General features: G+C 53.3%; 3 protein-coding genes across 8 annotated transcripts in view; 1 reads left to right on the top strand and 2 right to left on the bottom strand.

Moving 5' to 3' along the window:
* Window positions 1–872: 872 nt before the first annotated feature.
* Window positions 873–12,273, bottom strand: KLHDC3 (kelch domain containing 3). 3 transcript variants are annotated; one of them, XM_027959222.3, is made up of 15 exons: window positions 12,161–12,273; window positions 9,767–9,979; window positions 9,414–9,590; window positions 9,149–9,264; window positions 8,894–8,965; window positions 8,572–8,785; window positions 8,405–8,491; window positions 8,148–8,256; window positions 7,948–8,021; window positions 3,629–3,776; window positions 3,427–3,493; window positions 3,245–3,349; window positions 2,889–2,963; window positions 2,687–2,804; window positions 873–2,244 (listed from the first exon to the last, which is right to left on the bottom strand). In XM_027959222.3, exons 2-15 carry the CDS (start codon window positions 9,918–9,920, stop codon window positions 2,108–2,110), a joined length of 1,653 nt encoding a protein of 550 aa, XP_027815023.1. In that variant the 5' UTR covers window positions 9,921–9,979; window positions 12,161–12,273; the 3' UTR covers window positions 873–2,107. The 3 variants fall into 3 exon arrangements, with proteins under 3 accessions (XP_027815023.1, XP_004018884.1, XP_004018882.1); XM_004018833.6 differs by lacking the exons at window positions 873–2,244; window positions 2,687–2,804; window positions 2,889–2,963; ... (1 more) ...; window positions 3,427–3,493; window positions 3,629–3,776 and adding exons at window positions 6,019–6,652; window positions 7,745–7,823; XM_004018835.6 differs by lacking the exons at window positions 7,948–8,021; window positions 8,148–8,256; window positions 8,405–8,491; ... (4 more) ...; window positions 9,767–9,979; window positions 12,161–12,273 and adding an exon at window positions 5,587–5,687.
* MEA1 (male-enhanced antigen 1) lies at window positions 10,473–14,297 on the top strand. 4 transcript variants are annotated; one of them, XM_012100686.5, is made up of 5 exons: window positions 10,473–10,690; window positions 12,346–12,442; window positions 13,126–13,405; window positions 13,491–13,593; window positions 13,902–14,297. In XM_012100686.5, exons 1-5 carry the CDS (start codon window positions 10,558–10,560, stop codon window positions 14,051–14,053), a joined length of 765 nt encoding a protein of 254 aa, XP_011956076.1. In that variant the 5' UTR covers window positions 10,473–10,557; the 3' UTR covers window positions 14,054–14,297. The 4 variants fall into 4 exon arrangements, with proteins under 4 accessions (XP_011956076.1, XP_004018879.1, XP_004018881.1 ...); XM_004018830.6 differs by lacking the exons at window positions 10,473–10,690; window positions 12,346–12,442 and adding an exon at window positions 12,579–12,634; XM_004018832.6 differs by lacking the exons at window positions 10,473–10,690; window positions 12,346–12,442 and adding an exon at window positions 12,610–12,668.
* PPP2R5D (protein phosphatase 2 regulatory subunit B'delta) overlaps window positions 14,179–18,922 on the bottom strand; it is a 22,677-nt gene continuing 17,933 nt past the window's right edge. Inside the window, exons 5-16 of the mRNA XM_027959219.3 lie at window positions 18,753–18,863; window positions 18,536–18,628; window positions 17,970–18,100; window positions 17,773–17,832; window positions 17,553–17,661; window positions 17,339–17,392; window positions 16,879–17,049; window positions 16,645–16,772; window positions 15,898–15,999; window positions 15,732–15,804; window positions 15,499–15,615; window positions 14,179–15,362 (exon numbers count right to left, since the gene is read on the bottom strand). Of these exons, the coding sequence (XP_027815020.1) occupies window positions 15,225–15,362; window positions 15,499–15,615; window positions 15,732–15,804; window positions 15,898–15,999; window positions 16,645–16,772; window positions 16,879–17,049; window positions 17,339–17,392; window positions 17,553–17,661; window positions 17,773–17,832; window positions 17,970–18,100; window positions 18,536–18,628; window positions 18,753–18,863 (1,287 nt within the window). The 3' untranslated portion in view covers window positions 14,179–15,224. The remainder of the gene's footprint in view (window positions 15,363–15,498; window positions 15,616–15,731; window positions 15,805–15,897; window positions 16,000–16,644; window positions 16,773–16,878; window positions 17,050–17,338; window positions 17,393–17,552; window positions 17,662–17,772; window positions 17,833–17,969; window positions 18,101–18,535; window positions 18,629–18,752; window positions 18,864–18,922) is intronic.

Raw genomic sequence — 18,922 nt, 5'->3', positions numbered from 1 at the left:
CTTTGGCGGTGATCCTGACATCTTCACAGTGACTCTGGCTCTGAACTAGGACCTGGAGTGCTTCTCACTGCTTTGACTTTCTCACTCACTCCTTTTTGGAGCTTCTCTCCAGCCTTCTTAGTGTTTCTGTGAGCCAAGTAGTTCAGTAGTCTTTTTCTGCTTTTATCAGCCAGAATCACTGTTTTGGTATTAAACTAGGACTGATTCACGTGACAATTGGGACTCTACAGTGCTCCCTCACTCTCTCTGGGCCAGGCCAACCATCCTGGTAGCTACAGCCTTCAACTACCAACCACTGGAGAAGCACGTTTTATGCATTTCTTCCCTCAGAACTACATCATCTCCCCCCAACCAGGAAGCATCAAGCAATGAGTCTTAGTCTCTAACTCCACCTCGTCCTTGCAGGCTGCGTTTTGCTATTTTTTTTTGCCTGCCCAGCAGCACAGGGGATCCTAGGTTCCACTCCAGGGATGGAACTCATGCCCCCGGAATTGGAGTCGCTGTGTCCCTACACACTGGACCATCCAAAAGTTCCTACAGCTGCTGCTTAGACGTCAATCCTTCCCATGGCCTATAGATCCTATGATTTATCTAGGTTCCCAGCCTCCACTGTCTGTGATTAACTGATCTTACTGATTCTTAGGATTTACAGATTATCAACTATAGAAAACCACCCTCTCTTCTTCTGGAACTCTTGATTTGTGTCACACCTCCTCACTCTATCCTTCGACTTCTTTGATGTCTTTTCCCTAGTTTCCATTTCTCTGTCCCTGGGCTCCATCTGTGTAGCTTCTTCCCATCTACTTCCATTTCATCTTCCTTTCTAGGTGTGCCTAACCTGCTGCTAAACCATGAAGTTTCTAATGTCAGTGTATTTTTCATTAAACAAAAAACTTTAATCAAACCAATTTTGTCCTGATACATTTTTTCATCAGTCATAGCTCTTCTTTAAACATAAATAAGACATTTTATATTTTTGTATTTTACATTTCCAACATCTCAGACTTTGCTGGTCTGATTCTGTTGCCTGTTGTTCCTAATGACTCTTGCTTTTTTTTTTTTTTTTTCTTTTGTGCTTGTTTTCACTATAAGCTCATATGCCTTGAAATTTTATCTGAAGGAATTCCTTGAAGCCTGGGTTTAAAGTACAATCCTCAAGAGAGAAATGCATTTTGGGAATTCCCTGGTGATCCAGGGGCTAAGACTCCACTCTCCCAAGTTCAACCTGACCAGGAAACTAGATTCTGCATATTGCAACTAAGAATCTGCACGCTGAAACAAAGACCCTGTGAACCGCAACTAAGACCCAGCACAACCAAAATAAGTAGATATTTTTTAAAAAGAGAGGAATGCATTTGCTTCTGCCAGGTATACCTGGAGGTACTCCCAACCAAAGACCACTTTAAACTGAACTGTAGCGTGAAGATACTCCAGTCCACAGGCAGTATGAATTCTCCACCCAAACAGTAATGAGAACCAGCTGCGCTTACCTATCACCAGGGACACTTTCTGCCCCCACCTCCTACCTCCCCTTGCATCTAAAACCAAACCTAAGAAGATGAGTTGTGGGACTGGGTCCCTCTTTGAATGATGGTGTCATCTGTTGGCCTGAAGGAGGAAGGGCCTCTGATCTGACCTCCCACTTTGTAGGAGGTTTAGGTTTACTGTCTACCCACATATGGCCCCTGAAACAGTAGTTCTAGGCCACCTACAAAAGCAGCAGGATAAAAAGATGAGACACGGGAGTGTTTATGAACTGGTTCCTGCATGAAGTCACAGTCCTGGGAGCCACTCAGACTCTGGCCTTCAGCCTCAAGGTTCTTTTCCTTCTGTATCAGAATCATTAAGGCAAGGATGGGAGGAGGACACGAGGACAATGACCCAGATCCAAGCAGACAAAGTGCAGCATGGCAGAAGGCTCAGCTGCTCTTCCTTTTCAGCTCTTAGGCAGTCCAAGAGGCTTCGAGTCATCTCTGGGCCAGGCGAGTTCCAAGGCAGCTGTGACCTTACCGTTGAATGGGAAAGAACAAGAACAGGCCAAGCCCAAAGGTGTCCCCACAGATGCACTTCTCACTGGGGCAGCAGCAGAGCTGAGCACGGATGCTTACTACTCTTTGCTCAAAGGGAGATGTCGTCTGTCCTTGCCTGCATTTCGGCGCCTCTTTCGACTCAAGAAGCTCTCTAGCTTCTTGCTTCGTTTCAGCTCCTTAAACTTCTCAGCCAGGACCAACTGGCGCTGCTCAGCTAGAGGGCAAGGAGAAAGAAAATCAGTAAGCAAAGGATGAAGTCTCCCTGCCTCCCCTTGCCCCAGGTCAGTAACTCTTAACCACTACGCAGGGATATGTGACTCATCAGGGGTTCACTGGTGTGTAAAAGCAGACTTCCACAACTCCACTCTTTCTCAATTCAACCAACCATGAGCTCCTTCTCTGTGCCCAACCCAACATATGAGGGGGCATGACAAAGATAAGTGACACTCCCTGCCCACAGTCTCATTAGGGATATGAGAATGGTTACAAACGACGACTTCCTATTACTACTGTTTCTACTTTCCTCTAAGTTACCATGGGATCCAGCCTTCATGCCTCCCTTAGGCAGCTCCAGGAACCCCTAACACAGCATCCATCACTATGGCTACCCAGTCTCTGCCCCTGTGTCTCGTGGGCCGTAGCTGTGCCCCGCTCACATTTCTTCAGGAAGTATGGCCGATGACCCTGCTGGGCCTGAGCCCGCCGCTCCTGCTTCAGGGCCAGGCGCAGCTCCTGCTGCCGCTTCCGTTCCTTCTGGGCCATTTCTTGCTGCTCCTGTGGAGCGGAGATGAGAGGAGTGAGACAGGTGAACGGCAGGGACTGTGAATCACCTCCCGCCCCATACTCCGACCCTCTCACCATTCGCTGAAGCAGGTGCTGTAGTTTCTCATGCTCCTCCCCTGAACGGCGCTTCTTCAGCTGCTTTTTCACCAGCTCCATATTGGAAAATGAGTATGATGGTTAACGTTCTGTAAATGTTACCTGAAACTTTGTGCCAAGCATCATTCTAAGAGGTTCACATACGTTAACTCACAGTAACACTATGAAATGGAACTATTAGCTTTTTGTGATATGGAAACTGAACTGAAAAGAGGTTAAGTATTTTGCCAATGATCACACAACTAGCAATCTGATTCGCCCTGCTCCCCTCTGCTTCTCTAACCTGTGCTCTAGTCCCTCCTGGAATCCCCACAAACCAGCCGCATGCTACTCACCTCTTTCTCTCTGGCTCGGATGTCATCTAGGAATTGATATGTTTTATCGAACACCTCAGGATTATACTCCCCTGACAGATCATCAAAGCGGGGGTCCCGGGCTACCTTTGGAGAGAACAGAGAATATAAGAGAACCGTTCTGTCTCCTTTCCCTGAGAAAATGCTCACTGCCTCCGCCTCACCTTCTTACTGATGGGGACAACCTGACGCAAAAATGGCACCCGGACCTTGGCTGACATTTCCAGAGGCCTATGGAAAAAGTGAAGGACAGGTCAAGGGAACGCCAGTCTCATTAAAGGCCTCCCACCTGCCACCCAAGAAAGCAGACACCTACTCAAGTAGGGGTCTTTCCCTCCAACTCCCGGGAAAGGCCTTGCTCCTCACCTGTGCTTATCTGCAACACATGCTTTTTGGACAGGTGGTCTACAACTCTGCTTCTTAGTGCTGCTTCCTGTTACCAGTTGTTTGTAGGCTTTAGTCCCCACTTGGCTCTGCAGTTCCAACAGCTCCTCGAATGACATGTGAGATGTGTCTGGGAAAGGAAGTGGGGGTGGGGGGACTGCAACTCAGCTCAGCATCTGCCACTGCTGCAGACATCGCCCCATCCTCCTTCCTTAGGTAAGTGACCCTTTAGACCGATCGCTGCAGGCTCCAGGCAACACAGGTTGTAATGGTGCTCCACTAACACCTAACGCCCCAACTATTCCAGCTATCTGGGGCCTCACCTTGCTAAGGAAGCTATACATGTAAGGCTGGAGATGGACTAACCCACAGTCTCTTCGTTTTCCCCTTCTCTTTTAAATTTCTCTTTCACAGGTTTTCCCACAAAGACCTCTGTCTCCGTTCGTTGCTCAGCTACCTTTATTCTGGTTCAGTTTACGCTCAGCATCTCACCTCACTTAGGGCTCTAGCCTCCTTACTGCTCGCCCAACCACCAGTCTCACTGCTTTCAAAGCTATCTCTCAACTTCAGCCTCCAGTTGTTGGTGTTCAGCCACTAAGTTGTGTCTGACTCTTTACAACTCCATGGGTTGCAGCATGCCAGGCCTCCCTGTCTCTGTTTCTCGGAGTTTGCCCAAGTTCATGTTCACTGAACATGGGAGAGATGCCTAAAAGGCAAATCTGGGATTAGGGGGTAAATTGGCAGACTGGGATTGACATATACACACTATTATATAGAAAAGAGATAGCGAATAAGGACCAACTGTATAGCACAGGGGAACTCTTGTCAATACTCTGTAATGACCCATACAGAAAAGAATCCAAAAAAGTGGATATACGTATAACTGATTCACTTTGCTGTACCCCTAAAACAAACAGAGTATTGTAAATCAACTATACTCCAATAAAAACTGTTTTTTAAAAAAGGAAGGAAACTACTAGAGACATGAAGTTTTCACTTTAACTTCTTTAAATAATAAAGTAGCTTTCTCTTTCCAAAAAAAGAGGCAAATTGATCTTATCGCTCCCATGTCATTTCCACATACATATTTTTTAGATCACTTTCTCCAGACTCCGTACTCCCCAATGGCTTCCATCTTACTCAAGAGTAAAAGCTTTGGGTTTGTAATAGCCTGAAGATCCCATGTGACCTATCGCATTTTGTCTCTGATCTCCTCTTCTACTATCTCTTTCCTACTCCTCTCCAGTCAACTGGCCTCCAAGCGGTTCCTAAGCAAGCAAGTATATTCCCATCTCAGTTCCTCTGCACCTGACTTGGCCTCTGCCTGTAACACTTTCACCAGCTGTATTGCTTGCTCCCTTACCTCCTTCGCAGGGTTTCTCAAATGCCACCACCTATTCAGTGAGGCCTTCTGTGATTACTTAACACCATAACCCCTCCCGTTTTCTCTTCAAAGCTCTTATCACCTTTCTCAAAACTATAGAATAATTCACATACCATAAAACTTAGCCTTTAAAAATATGCAATTCCTTAGGTCTCCGTGCCTTTTTTTTAACCCCCAAAGAGTAAGCTTCATGAGAGCAGTTTTGGGCTGCTTTACTCACTGTTGTACCTCCAGCATCTAGAACTGTGCCTGCGTACAATAGATATTCAATAGTGGCGAAATTTGTTGAATCTTCACCTAAGTCTTCCCCAATAATCAATGCCCTTCTGACTCTGCTTTGGAAAGTAAGTTTTCTTCCTGCGAAAAACCCTCTTTGCCCTTTAAAAAACTAACTCAGTAAGTATCCTCTCACTCCCCACTTTCTAGGGCGTTGGGGGGCGCTCCCGGTGTCTGCGTCTTTCAGACAACTTGGCAGTCTCGGGGTGAGCCCGCATCAGACGCGGAGCCCCTCTCCCGGCCCTCAGCGCTTCCCCTCATCCCGGCACCGTGCCCTCACCATTCTGCAGGCTCCCGTCATCCTGAGCCCTGCTGGGAGGCCCTGCAACCGCCCCGCCACGGTAGCTTGCTCTCGGCATGGCTTCAGCGGCGTATTGGACTAATGGCGTTACTTCCGCCACGCAGGCTTCCGCCCCGCCCCTTCCGGAAGGTTTGGTGTCAGCACCGCAGATCCCGCCCACCCCTGGGCGGGGCAGAGCGGGTTGCTGGTGGGCGGCCGGGGTACCCTCCCTGGGCGGAAAGCGGCCACCCGTGTACAGAACGTCGCCACGTTTTTGTCGCGAGGCGCTGCACTCCACACCGGAGAAACTCCGGCCAGGTCGTGACGGTATTTGGTTTCCTAATGCTCTTGCCTGAGAAGCCAGAGCCTCAGCACCCTGCCCCCACTGTAAACTCCTGCCATCTCTGTCGTATTCCACAAAAAAAGAGACCACACGTTTGGAGATTTTTAATTCATTTGTATAAAATTTGAGCTGGCTAAGAGTGTCAGGGTACAGCAACAGCTCAAGGAAGGATGGGATTATCTGCTGGTCCTCGCCTCCCCAGGTCAGGGAGAAGGAGATTTCATGCCAACAGCTGCAACTCCTCTCAGCTCGCAATCAATGCCCATGGCTCAAGCAGAGGGGAACAGGTGGAAAAGGGAGTGGGGAGGGGAAGCTCCTGAGGCTCACACACTGCTTGCTTCTCCCTCCTTCCCATTCCCATCACTTCCCAGCAGCCTGTGGCTGACCTGGGGCAGAGCAGAACCCAGGAGCAGTTGGAGGGAGGTGAATGGGACAGAGCACCAAGGGGAAGGGGCCCTCGGCCCAAGGAGGAAGGGACCTAACCCTTCCTGCTACAGCTCCCCACTAAGTTCACAGCACAGAAAACACCTCTAGTCCAACAACTCCACGCGGAGGTATACCAAGTCCAAGGTCCAAAGGGGCAGGCGGGGGAAGAGATGGGCAGGGGCAGTGAAGACAACAGCAGGCTCAGGAAGGAAGGTGGCAGAGACATCCTCCTACCCATGGGAGGAGACGATGGGGCGACTGATATTGCTGTTGGTGGTCATGGCATTCAGCTCCCACCTGGAAGGCCAAAATTGACAGGCAGAAAGGAGAGAAGGGGGAGCCTCCGCCCCCAAATCCAGAATTGCTCAAACAGCAATGAACATACCAGTCCCTTCAGCTCTCTCAAGCTCAGCCACCCACAGCCACCTCTTCCTTACAGCCCTGTTAGGTTTAACAATCAGGTCCCACGCACCACCCACTCATCCACCTGCAAGCTCCTGTGGACTTCCTGTTTTTGTTTATATATCAATAATCTTATGCCCAACACCTGGAGAAAACCATCTGTGTATACATCTCAATGAAACTTCCCAACCTACCTTTCCTCCTCTACTCAGATCCAACCAGGAAGCCCCTCCTCCCACTAGGAATGCCGGGTTTTGTTCTCAACTCCCATCCTCTTAAATCCCCCACCCACCCACCCCACCATATTAAAATTCAGTTCCTCTCTTTTTGACAATGGTCATTCTACAAAATTTCACCAAGTACCTCCTTATACCAAGGCTGCAGTCTACTTGGTATTAAGCACTTGAGACATGTGTCACTCCTGGGCCAACCTGGGACCCACCTGTTCAGCCTGTATCCTCTATCACCTGAGTATCAATACTGAATACTGAACACAGAGAACCTCAGCAAGAGGAATTAAGCTGAACTGATACAAGGAGAGGAAAGTGTCACAGAATGATCAATAAGAGTACAATTATATACAAAGTAGCTTCTGGCGCTTGATTTTAGACCTACGAATTCAAAGAGAAGTGGCTAGAAAAAACCGCCCTTATTTCTGGAATTAATGTGATCCAGAGACTCCTAACTTGTCTTTTTTCTTCGGTTCTAAGATTTAATCAAACTTTTTCAGCACATTAACAGAAATAATTGTATAAGCTCAGGTCTCAGGAAGTGATGCTTCTGAGCTTGGTTTGAAGACTGGATTTTTTTTTCCCGCTATCGTATCCAGTTGACAGTTTTATTGTATTTCCTTCCAGCACCCTCTCCACAAGTAGACTACAGAACAAAATCTTCTCTCTCCTCCACACTTAGACTGAGTCAATCAGGTCATGTCTGTGCTGCCCACTCATCCTCAACTAATCCCTCCCTTCCCACCATTCACTGTACCTGATGTCATGGGGCAAACAGGACTGGTCCAGGTTGTACTGAATCACAGCCAGTTTGCACAGAGTCTTCAGACTAGGGCCTTTAAAGGAGGAGTTACAGGAGAGGGAGATGGTCAAAGCCAAGGAAAGGGTCCCGTCCTGGATATCACCATCCAAAGACAGGGACCCTGATGGCAGAAGCACTTTGGGAATAAGTGTACTTACTAAAGTCCAAAATGTGTAAGTCAGAATGATCTATGAGGTCGAATTCATCTCCTAGGCCTTCCTCTGGAGACGGACTGTAGGATCAAACAGAGAAACGATGGGGGGAGCAAAGGCTGCCCATGAAACTCTCTTGCTCAAATGTCTCCCGTGGGAGTCATTTGACTCCTAAGGGCTCCGGCCCTCCCTTCTCTCCTCCTGACCTGGTGCCCCCAAAGAGGACAATCTTGTCACCAACAATACAGCAGCACTGGCGCCGGCGGGGACATGGCCCCTTCCCCTTAGGTTCAATCTTCTTCCAAGTAAACGACACTGAAGAGAAGTTTAAATGGAGGTTCAGTACCTGCTCGTCCAGATATCCTCTCCACTGCACCCCTCACCTACTCAGAATTATGCTTTCCTTTTACATCCCACCTCCATGGCACCCTGTTCCTTCCCTCTTAAAGGCAGTGCTCTTTACCAGGGTTAAACTTCCAGAGGTCATGGAAGTGCCGGTTCAGCCTTGCGTTATAGCCACCAAAAATGTACAGCTCCCCGTTGTAGCCAACTGGAAGCAGAGAGGTGCGTCAATAGTGTGGGAATGATGCAGGGGAACAGGGACTCAGCAGGGACCTAACAGACACTCACAGGCTGAGTGGCTCCGGCGCCCCTCAGGTAGCACTGGGGTGGGTGGACAGTCCAGCCAGGCCTCGGTCCTCGTGTCAAACACACGAATGCGGTTGCAGTAAATCTCATTGTTGGAATGGAATGGCCCAAAACGGTCGGCCCGGCCCCCAAAGACATACATGTGACTGCCCAACATTGTGGCCGAGTGGAAGTCCCTCCAGCGTGCAGGGTTGCCCTGGGCAGGAGCAAAAATGGCATGGAGAGAGGGTCAGCTTTCAGTCTGAGCTCTCTATGGTTTCTTAAATTGAGGATGGGTGTCTGGAAGAGAGGAAAATGGGCAGACCTTTGTACAGATCAGGGTCCATGTCATGGTGCTGGTATCCAGTTTGTGGATGTCATTGGAAAAGCAGTCGGCCTGACAGGGACAAAAAAGGAAGTGAAGGAAAGAATAAAAGAGAGGGGCAGGGGTCACTCCCCAACCCTCCTAGCCCCTCACCTCAGAACCTGCAAGCAAACCAAAGCCTCCCATTCCACCACCTTCAATTCCCCTTCTTCCTCCTCATTCCCACCCTAAACCTCTGATTGCTTCCAGACCTACCAGCTGCTCGTAGCCCCCAAAAATGTACATGGTCTTGCCCAGGACACAAGCCGAATGTCCATCCCGGGCCCCAGGAACCGTTCCTGACACTCGGGGTGTTGACCACTTGTGAGTATCTGAAGAGGGCAGAGGGCGGGCCCAGTAAGCAAGCTGACACTCCCTCCTAGACTCCGGAGCACCTTACCCCCACCCCCTCAGCACACACCCTTCCCAGGCCCCCCGAGGCACCATCTGGCAGAACACAGCCACTGAGACCCATACTCACTGACGTCAAAGGCATACAGCACATTGCAGGCCCCTTCGGTGTCATTCCGCCCGCCCCAAAGGAAGACTGTGTCATCGATGAGGACAGTTGAGTGTCCATACCGCATGTAGGGTACCACGGGAGCCTGCCCGCGGGCGGCGGGCCTCACCGGGGGCAGCTTCGTCCAACGTAAGGACACTGTGGGCACAGCTCTGCTCAGCCCTGGGCACCTCCCTTCAGGCCATCCACCTTTTCCCCAACCACGTTGGTTTCCCCCACCCTCTTTGGCCGTGGGGACCACCATCAAACCTCACTCAGTCACCCACTGCCCTCCCTGGTGCGAGTACCCAGGGACAGTCCCGGAATTCGCTTACCTGCGTTGAAAATGTGCACATCAATCTGACGCAGCGTCTCATAGTCTTCGCCTGAGCAGTAACCCCCGAAGGAGTACACCCGGTGCCCCACGGCCACTGCAGCATGGTTCACCCTGCGGGGCCCGCCCTCCAGGTGCACTGTCCACCGTAACATCCCCTGGGCCTCTGGTTACAGCAACATGCCCCCCCGGCACGGCCTGCTGCCTCTGCTACCTGCACACAAGTTGGGGCCACGGGCTCCTCAGGCAGGGCCTTTGCCTGGCTCACCGTGACTCTGCCCCGGACTAGCCCTTGCCTGTAAGTGTCACCCTGGTGGCCCTCCCACACCACCCCTCTGCAGCTCAGGTGGCTGGCTCTGCCCCAGGGGAGCTGCCGAGGTCAGGGAGCTAGCCCTGGCCCTGTGTTCTCCAACAGCAAAGGGTGGGGCCACTCTGACCTGCCTACCAGCTCAGACTGCTGAACTAGGGCTCAGTATGGTCACCCCTCCCCACAGAGGCTGTACCCTGTCCCTGGCTGGCCCAAGCTCCAAGCCCCCTTCCCAGGTCAGTGAGTTCTCTTGTCTCTCTGGCCCTGCTCTGCTTACTGCCACCTCTCTAAGAATCTCTGTGCTCTCTGAGGTGGGGAGAGAGATCTCAAAATACTCAGAGTTATTAATAGCCCAGCCAGCCCCAGACTGTCCATTGAAAGCTGGCACGAGTGCCTCCACGCAGAAAAGCTTTTAGGCTTTTAGAGTGGAACGGTCCCTCGATCCAGGATGGGGTGGGATCGATCCAGGACAGGGACCTCCATGGATGGCTAGCCCCTCTTTGGGGGCGCTTGTCAAGCTAAGCAGTTGTCATCGGGGTCACCCGGGGCCCCTCATGGGCACGAGGAGTCCCTTTGACAGCTGTACCTGGTATCCTGCCAAGAACTTAAGCCAGAAAGGTATGTGTCTGCTGGGGACTGAGGCGTGGGGGTGGGGAGGAGGCATTTTCTCCTCTTGCCGTTTGCCCAACCTGCCCACTGGATAGAGAACAAGCTGTTTTCCAGCAGTTCTTCTCCTACTCAGGTCCCTGAAAGGGGAGAGGGGTAAGGGTGTGCAATGGAAAGGGAAAGGAAAGCAAAAATGCCCTTGGCCAGGACAAGAAAAAGACCCAGGCATGAGAGGTCATGGTCTCTTAAAGACAACCCGCCAACCTAGTGATAATGGGTATATTTGAAGGCTCTATCAGGCAGGTCTCCTATAGCCAGTACTGCCTTCATTGGCAGGCACCTGATAGGTTTGGGTGGACCATCTCTCCCTGTTCAAGAAGCCCTGGCAGAGGGAAGCGCCAGGCAGAACCTCAGGCACACAAAAAGCTCAAGTATGGCGGCCCCTCGTAAGAAAGACATATGGGCTTCAGCTGGCTTGCCAGTCCTCCACCCCTACCCAACCTCCCTCAAACCCCAACCCTATGCTTTAAATAGCTACTCTGCCAAACCTGAAATAGCCCCAGCAGGAAACCACTCTCACTTCATTACTCCTGTCCTCAATCCAAAAGCTCTTGGATCTGAGCTTATAGGGACAGATAGGAAGGAGGTTGACAGGCTTAAGAATGGGAGACTTCATCTTCCCTCATAGACTCCACCTTCCCCTTCAGCTAGATCAAGGTAGAGCATTCAGAGGGCAAGAGAGAAGCAATTCCGTGCAAAGGTGGAGGTTCTTCCCCATGGCTTCTCCTCCAAAAAAAACAACTCAAGCTCAGGGAGAACAAGCCCCCAGGGTCTCAGAGGCTCCTCTTACTCCCGGCCTCTCCCATCCTCCATCACTGCCGCATTCTCAAGCATCTTCAATCGCCTCATGAACCTGCCCCCTCCCCCTGCCTATTCTCGTGCAGTTTTCATTCCCAGTTTCTGGCCCTTCTTGATCTCCTGAGAGCTCTGCCTTCTCCCCCTTCTTCCTTCCCCCACAGCTCCAAGCTCCACCGTGACAGCCCTTCATTTTTGCTCTTCCACTAAGGGGGAAAAAAAGCTAATAGTCACTGACCCCTTTCCGCCTGAGATATTCCTCCCTGTATATGACGCTATCCCTGTCACCTTCCAGTCATCCCAACCTCCCCTCCCCCACAACGCCAGACACCCCCGCCCTTTTCTTCCATTATCCTCAGCCTCCCTGTTCCCTTCATAACCCGATCTTCTTCCAGTTTCCTTCAGGGCCTCTTCCAGCTACCAGCTACCTCTTCCTCTTCCCCCTCCGGTTCCTCACCACCCTCCCGAGCCCTTCTCTCCCCATTAACACTTTCCTTTCCCGTCATCCCCCAGCTCGCTCCCAGCCCCCACCGCAGCACTCAGGCCCCTCCCTCAAGACCCCAGCGCTAGATAGGGGCGTCTCCAGCCCCTACAAATTTCTTTATCCCTCAGCCCACCCCGGGCTACCTGCCAGGCCGGGCCGGGGCGGGGCCGCGGGTCCTCGCGCTGCCTGCAGCCTAGAACCCGTTGCGCGCCAACCGACGACTTCGTCCCCAACGAGATAAACACAGCCAGGCTGTGTCCTTCCGGCGGGCAGCTGGATGCGCACGTGCAGTCCGAGCTGAGTGCTCGAAGCGTACTGGGACTTGTAGTCCACAGGATTCCGGTGGGCCTGGAGCTGCCGAAGAGTGGGCAGGGGCCGGAGGAGATGCTGCGCAGATACGTGTCAAAGATCCCGGGCTTTACTGGGTAATGTAGTCCTGGGTCTGGGAGAAGGTGGTGGAGGCGGAGCAAGGGGCGGGCTCTTCGTCCAAGTTCCCGTCAATCACGAGCGTGGGGCGGGGCTGGAGGTATGGGCACCCGCCCCCCCCGCCCCCACCCCCCCGCACGTCCTGCCCCGCCGGAAGTGAAGGTTCGGGTTGGGTCGCTGGCTCTGAGCGGGTAAGGCGCGCGGAAACACCACTGCGGAGAATCGGTGGGGCGGGTGGGGAACTCCGCAACTCGGGCCATTTGAGGGGAGCCCCAGGGGCCCGAAGGGCGTTTGTCAGGCGGTACAGAGGGGAAGCCCTTGGAGGGGAGAGAAGGGGGCGGGTATGTCTAGTCCGAGGTATCTTGTTTGGCGACCCGGAGTTCCTAAGTGGATTGGGGGGAGGGGGGGGTTCTCGAAGGGGTGTCTTTTGAGAGGTGGCATGGCCTCCGGTTGGGCTGCTATTTAAGAATTGGCAGAGAAAGGCAGGTGGGCCTCGATTAGGAATAAGAGTGGTTTTAAGAGGTGAGGGGCCAGGACAGGCTGGGTGGTATGGAGTGCAGGAAACTCGAGGCTTTTAAATGTTTGTGGACTTTAGCAGGAGACCCACCAGGAGCTGGTTGAGAGGCTGAAGGTGGATTTAATTTCATCCGATCCGTGTTCTCCTGCCTCCCTGTTCTTGCAGCCCCTGCCCGATGGCAGCAGTAGTTCTAGGGGGCGACACCATGGGTCCTGAACGTATCTTCCCCAATCAGACTGAGGAACTCGGGCCACATCAGGGCCCCACGGAAGGCACTGGGGACTGGAGCAGTGAGGAACCAGAGGAAGAACAAGAGGAAACAGGGGCAGGACCAGCTGGCTACTCCTACCAGCCTCTGAACCAAGATCCTGAACAAGAGGAGGTGGAACTGGCACCAGTGGGGGATGGAGAAGATGTAGTTGCTGATATCCAGGATCGGATCCAGGTATGTGGGGGAGGCATTGTTTCTGAGCAAATGGAGCAGGAGTCCCTGAAGAACTGACCCTAAACTGTCTTCTCGGATTCTGCAGGCCCTGGGGCTTCATTTGCCGGACCCACCACTAGAAAGTGAGGATGAAGATGAGCAGGGAGCTACAGCATTGAACAACCACAGCTCTATTCCCATGGACCCAGGTAAGAGATCATTCTTTTACTCTGGCATAATTATGGAAGAAGGGGACTGGTTAATGCCAATAGAGGGAAGTCCCAGAGGAACATCCTGCTCCTAAAAGAATAGTTTGTAATCTAAGATTTTGCAGACTGTAGAATCCAGGTGAAATGCTATTCTTTCTAGACTGGCAGGATGGGCAGGCTTCCTTAGGAATAACTGGACAAATTCAGTGACCTTACTAGTCCAGAATCTCAGAGTTAATTCAACGAATGGGGAGGGGAGCTGGTCCCATTGTTCCAACCCACTAACGGGTCTCTGCCTGTGATTTCAGAACATGTAGAACTGGTGAAAAGGACGATGGCTGGCATAAGCCTGCCTGCGCCAGGGGTTCCTGCCTGGGCTCGCGAGATATCAGATGCCCAGTGGGAAGATGTGGTACAGAAGGCCCTCCAAGCCCGGCAGGCCGCCCCTGCCTGGAAGTGACCACCCTGAGAGCTGCTGTAACTCCCTACATTCCAGGCCAGAACCAGCACAGGACTGAACATACCCTGGTTGTCACATCCATCTCCATCCTCCCCAGCCCTCCTCCACATCAAGGCAAATCAGACTTCTTCTCAGAGACCCACTTTATTCAGTTCTGTACATATGGGGACATCGGCCCAAGCCCAACCCACCTTAGCATGTATCATTCTGTGGAGAATAAAGCACCCTATGTACACAGCCAAAAGCTGCACTGCCTGTGCCCTCGGAACCTGGGTCTGGCCCTCCCCAGCCCCTCACCCCTCCAAGGTACCTGAAAGGGACAAATGAGGACCTGCCCAGCATCAACATAAACAAGGAAATAAATAGGTGTTGGGGGGAGCCATGCTTGGAGCACTGCTCCCTGCTTCCTTCTTGGCTTTGGGGACCAACAGCACAGGAAAGCAGTCAGCCCCGGGGTGGTCCCTTCCATGTCAGTGATCCCAGGGTTGCTGCTCACCGGAGAGGGGGCATAGGGTTGGGCATCTGTTCATCCCCTTCTCTCGGTCCCTTTGGGCCCTCTATTCATCAGCTGTGGTCCAGAGCCTATGCTTTTCTCCTTTTGCCCTCCCATGTTGTCTTGGTCAGGCAAGGGGTAAGAGGAAATAATGCAGACCCATCAGCCTGCACGCCTCTGGGACTGGGGGCCTATTTGGGCCATTGGGGGTTGGCTCCCCTCTGGCTAATTCACTCCAGGGGCCAGTGGGGCTTGACAGAACTTTGGTGAGAATCGTCTCCTGCTGCCCCCTACAGGCTTGCAGGGAGGGAGACGAGGGGGCACCTGGGGCCGAAGGGGAGAGGAGCGTGTTATTTCTGTGTGTATTTCTCAGAGCAGCCTCAGGTAGCTGTGGGGTGAGGAGCAGTAGGGGGCCAGGCATCCCCACGTCACTGTCAGGGTGCGGAGCACCGCCGTGCCCAGCCTGTCTGAACTAGGCGCAGGGAGGCATGAACACCTCTGGGGGAGAAGAGGGGCCACTCTCTGGGTGCCCCTGCTTCTAGGGCTGCATCCCCCCCCTCCCCAGAGCAGAGAGGCCCTGCCTTGCCCCAAGTCAGCCAGTGGGGAGCAGAGGGTGGAGGGCTGGGGCAGTGTCCCAGGGCCGAGTGGGCCGTTGCCCTGCGGCGGGAGGCGAGGAGGTCAGAGGGCCTCCTGGCTGGCAGTTAGGAACTCTTCGGCCCGCTTGTGCGCCTCCAGTGCCTTGATGGTGTACACGTCCTGGGGCAGCTCGGACTTCCGCCGGAGCAGCACTTTCTCCTTCTTGATGTCCTTCAGCATCTGTGTGTGCATGTGTAGAGGGCAGGGGGTGATGACCGAGTCCCCCCACCATCTTCCTCCCCTTAGTCCCCAGCTCTGCAGCTCCGGCCTCCTCTCCCTCCCAGGGCTGTCTTGTCTTTGTGCTCCCCGCTCCTACCTGCACGGCCTCTGTCTCCACCGTCCTCTTCAGAAGCTGGATGTCCTCTGCCGTGGGGGTCTCGGTCTCCATCGAGTACACGGGAGGCAGAGGGGGAGGTGCTCGGAACATGGGATACTGGGAGGAAAGGAGGCGGACAAGTGGCCAGAGCCACCCGGGTGGTGTGTGGCCCTGTCCCTCCCCCACCCCCAGCGGGGACCTCTCGGTGCAGAGCGATGGCAGAACCAGCTCACCTGGGGATTAAGTCGGGCCAGCTCCTCAATCTTTTGCCACATCTCTTCTCTCTCCTTCATGCGAAACCTGCCCCTAGAGAGGGAGCAAAGACAGGATTTGGATGGGCTTGAGAGAGAAGCACGGGGGCTGGTGTGGAAGATGAACATCCCCCAAGGAGAGACTCACTTCTGCTTCTCAGCCTTGTACTGTTGTGTACAGTCATCAAACAGCTTCTGATTCATCTCCATAAACAGCTTCAGGGCATTGTAGATCAGCCCGTGGATTGTCCTGCGGCCAGGAAGAAAGATGAGGTAGATTAGAGAAGGCACTACCATTACTGTGCCAGGGCCTCAGTTCATTCTCCCACGAGGCATCTCTGCTGAGAGCTTTCCAGCAGACTCCTCCCATCCCATCAGCCTCTGCAGCTATAAGCTCATTGCTCTGGACAGATCATGTGACTTGAGACTGGCATTCAGGCCCTTTACAAATATGGGTCTGCCTGTCCATCCTTGCCTGAAACCTGCACTCCAAGAGCCCACTCTTTCCCATTACTTCTCATTCTTCCACCCAGCACTAATGGCCTCCCAGCACACTTGCTTTTAGCAGGAAAGCTTTTTTACGACGCTGGGATTTAATACATTCTAAGATGATCACATCAGCTTCTCACAACATAGAATTAACTCTCCAAAGCTGCAGAATATCTGACCTCAAGAAGAGATGTGATAAAGGCCACTAATCTGGTGCTGGGTGGCACAGATCTCCCATGTGGGTATCTTCTCCCCAGTCAGTCCCTCAAGGCCCTGTTAATATACAGTGGGCACCAGCCCCGGCTTGCTGAGGGACCAGGTGAGACCATTGGCTCTTGAGTCCATCCCCACCCTCCCATATTCCAAAACCAGATCCTCACTGCCCAGCGCCACCCCAGTTCCCTACTTGTTCCAGTGGCTCTTGGAGTTCCTGTAGAGTGCAGGGAACATGATGGGGAGGACTCGGGCGGCGTTGTCACTTATCAGGCTCATGATGTATTCATTGTTCCAGTAATAGAGGGCACGCTCCGCCACCTGGTGGGGACCGGTGGGACTCAGTCGGGACATGGCTCACTAGGCTGAAGCCCTGCCTCCGTTTTCTGGGAGGCCGGGGCTGGGATTTTCTGGGCCTGGGCCTCACCTGGAAATGGGGGCTGGAGACACACTTGGCAAGCTGGCGGAAGAGAGGCTCCATCACTTTGCTGAACTCTGAAGGCTCAATGACATCCAGGATCTCCTCTAGCTCATTCAGAAACATCACTTCCTTGGGGCTGTGGGTCTTGGGCCAGAACTTGAGGAGGCCTACAATCACCTGCGAGAAGAGGAGGACCTGGAATAAAACTCTCCCTCAACCCCTGCCTGCTTCTCCAGGAGGCATTCCTGCCCTCTCCCCACCGACCCTGGTGGGCGCAGCTTGGGTGGCCTTGGCTGAGTGCTGGTATTTCTCCAGCGTGGATCTGGGTGCTCCTTCAGAGAGGAAACCATGTCACCTGTTGGGTTACACCCCTCCTGGGAACCTGCTTCTGGCGCTGCTCAAAAGGTACCCACTGGCAAGGACTGCTGACGGGGAGAGGTAGACCCTGGGCCTGGGGGGTAGTTACCGGCTCAGTGAGGCTGCTCTCCTTCTCTAGGAACTGCACCACGCAGTATGCCAGCTGTGGGAAGTTGAGGGAGAAAGGAGGTGACGTCAGGGCTCAGAAGGTCACAGAAGTCAGTAACAGAGACCAGACCTCAGGACAGAAGGGGAGGCATGAGTCCCCCTCCCTCTTTTCTCTGCCCCCAGAGCCAGCAAACCCCAGGAGGAAGGCAGCTTACCTGAGGGTGATAGACACTCAGGGACTTGACCTTGTGAAGGGGAAGAAGGACCCGGATCAGAAACATTTTGTGCTCTTCCTTCAGGGGCAAGGCAAAGCCATTGATGATGCTGGGAGGGAAAGGAGGGTTGTTAGGACCAAAGGGCCATGTCCAATCTTAAGGCACCTGTTACCCCTGCCCGACCTTGTCCAGACCTGTGTGCCCCCGTCCCACCTCTCACCTGCCCAGAATCTCCAGGAGCTCGGCAATCCCATTGTGATGCTCCGTCTCGTAGATGAACCTGAGGGAAGAACAGAGGCTCTCTTGATAACCCCCGATACCCCTCCGCCCTTCTGCAAGTCCCGCCTACCGCCCTTCTCCCACTTCCACCTTAGTGGGGGGCTTGCTTTGCTCCTGAGCCCCGGCTCCTGGCCTCACCTGTAGAAGATGTGGTTGATCTGCCTACGGATATAAGCCCGGAGCCCCAAAAACTTGCCATAGATGCGATGCAAGATGGTCTTGAGGAAGTCCCGCTCTCGAGGGTCCTCACTGTCAAACAGGTCCAGGAGCTGGGAGCAGGCAGGAGGAGAGACGGCAGTGAGGCCGGAGTTGGGGGAAGGCCGGGGCTGGGGTGACCTGGGTACTGGCCAGGGGAAGCCCAGAGGTTCTGAGGTCAAAGAGGGCACGTGGGGCCAAGCCCCTGGGCACAGTGATTCTATGCTACTGCTCTCCCCCCGGTGATGTCTGGGTAGGCATCCTGCATACCCCATTGGGGGATGGGGGGGCGCAGTGAGCAGTAACTCTGCTGCTTTTGTGTTTTTTTCCATTATGCTGGAAGCTTCTATGAACACAGGTTTGTTTAGACCCCCAAGTCAGTTTGCAGTAGACACAGCTGAACCCTAATACAGTACCGATATTCAGCAGGAGCATCTGGGATGAGTCGGGACAAGGGGCTAGAGTTCATGGCCTGGAGGGAGGGGAAGGCAGGAACCTCAAGGACTCACAGCAAGGACAAACTTTTGGTCAATGTATTTCTTGGCTATGTTTGGCTGGAAGTCAGGAGACTCGAGGAAACGTAAGAAAAACTCATAGACGAGCTGCGGGGGGGAAAGGAATATCACTTAGGGGCACTCCCCCAGGACTGGGAGCGCCCCCTTGCTGCGGGGCTCAGAGCACCCCACTGCCCACAGCTAGGCCCCGGCCCCCTCCTTGCCCTGGTACCTGGAGATGCGGCCAGGCAGCCTCCAGGGTGGGCTCATCTTCCTCAGGGTCAAACTCAGCCCCGGTGGGATTCGATGAAGGTGGCAGCGTCCGAAAGAGGTTCACTGAAAACTGAGGGGTAGAGAGGGCCCAGGTGAGAGCTCCATCTGGCTCCTCCGGGGCCCCTGCCC

The sequence above is a fragment of the Ovis aries genome, chromosome 20, assembly GCF_016772045.2.
Source record: "Ovis aries strain OAR_USU_Benz2616 breed Rambouillet chromosome 20, ARS-UI_Ramb_v3.0, whole genome shotgun sequence".
In the NCBI taxonomy this organism is placed as follows: domain Eukaryota; kingdom Metazoa; phylum Chordata; class Mammalia; order Artiodactyla; family Bovidae; genus Ovis; species Ovis aries.
Note: the sequence above shows the minus strand (reverse complement) of the source record. Positions and strands in the feature narration are given on the sequence as shown.

Excerpts from the sequence above, each read along its gene's own strand:
- KLHDC3 (XM_027959222.3), bottom strand. The coding sequence starts at position 9,920 with ATGTTACGGTGGACAGTGCACCTGGAGGGCGGGCCCCGCAGGGTGAAC. Across the intron at positions 3,494-3,628 it reads TGTGTTGCAGATAAGCACAG|GCCTCTGGAAATGTCAGCCA; the intron begins GTGAGGAGCAAG and ends CTTTTTCCATAG. Across the intron at positions 2,805-2,888 it reads AGCACCTGCTTCAGCGAATG|GAGCAGCAAGAAATGGCCCA; the intron begins GTGAGAGGGTCG and ends TCCGCTCCACAG.
- MEA1 (XM_012100686.5), top strand. The coding sequence starts at position 10,558 with ATGGCTAGCCCCTCTTTGGGGGCGCTTGTCAAGCTAAGCAGTTGTCAT. Across the intron at positions 10,691-12,345 it reads CAAGAACTTAAGCCAGAAAG|TCCACAGGATTCCGGTGGGC; the intron begins GTATGTGTCTGC and ends TGGGACTTGTAG. Across the intron at positions 12,443-13,125 it reads AAGATCCCGGGCTTTACTGG|CCCCTGCCCGATGGCAGCAG; the intron begins GTAATGTAGTCC and ends CTGTTCTTGCAG.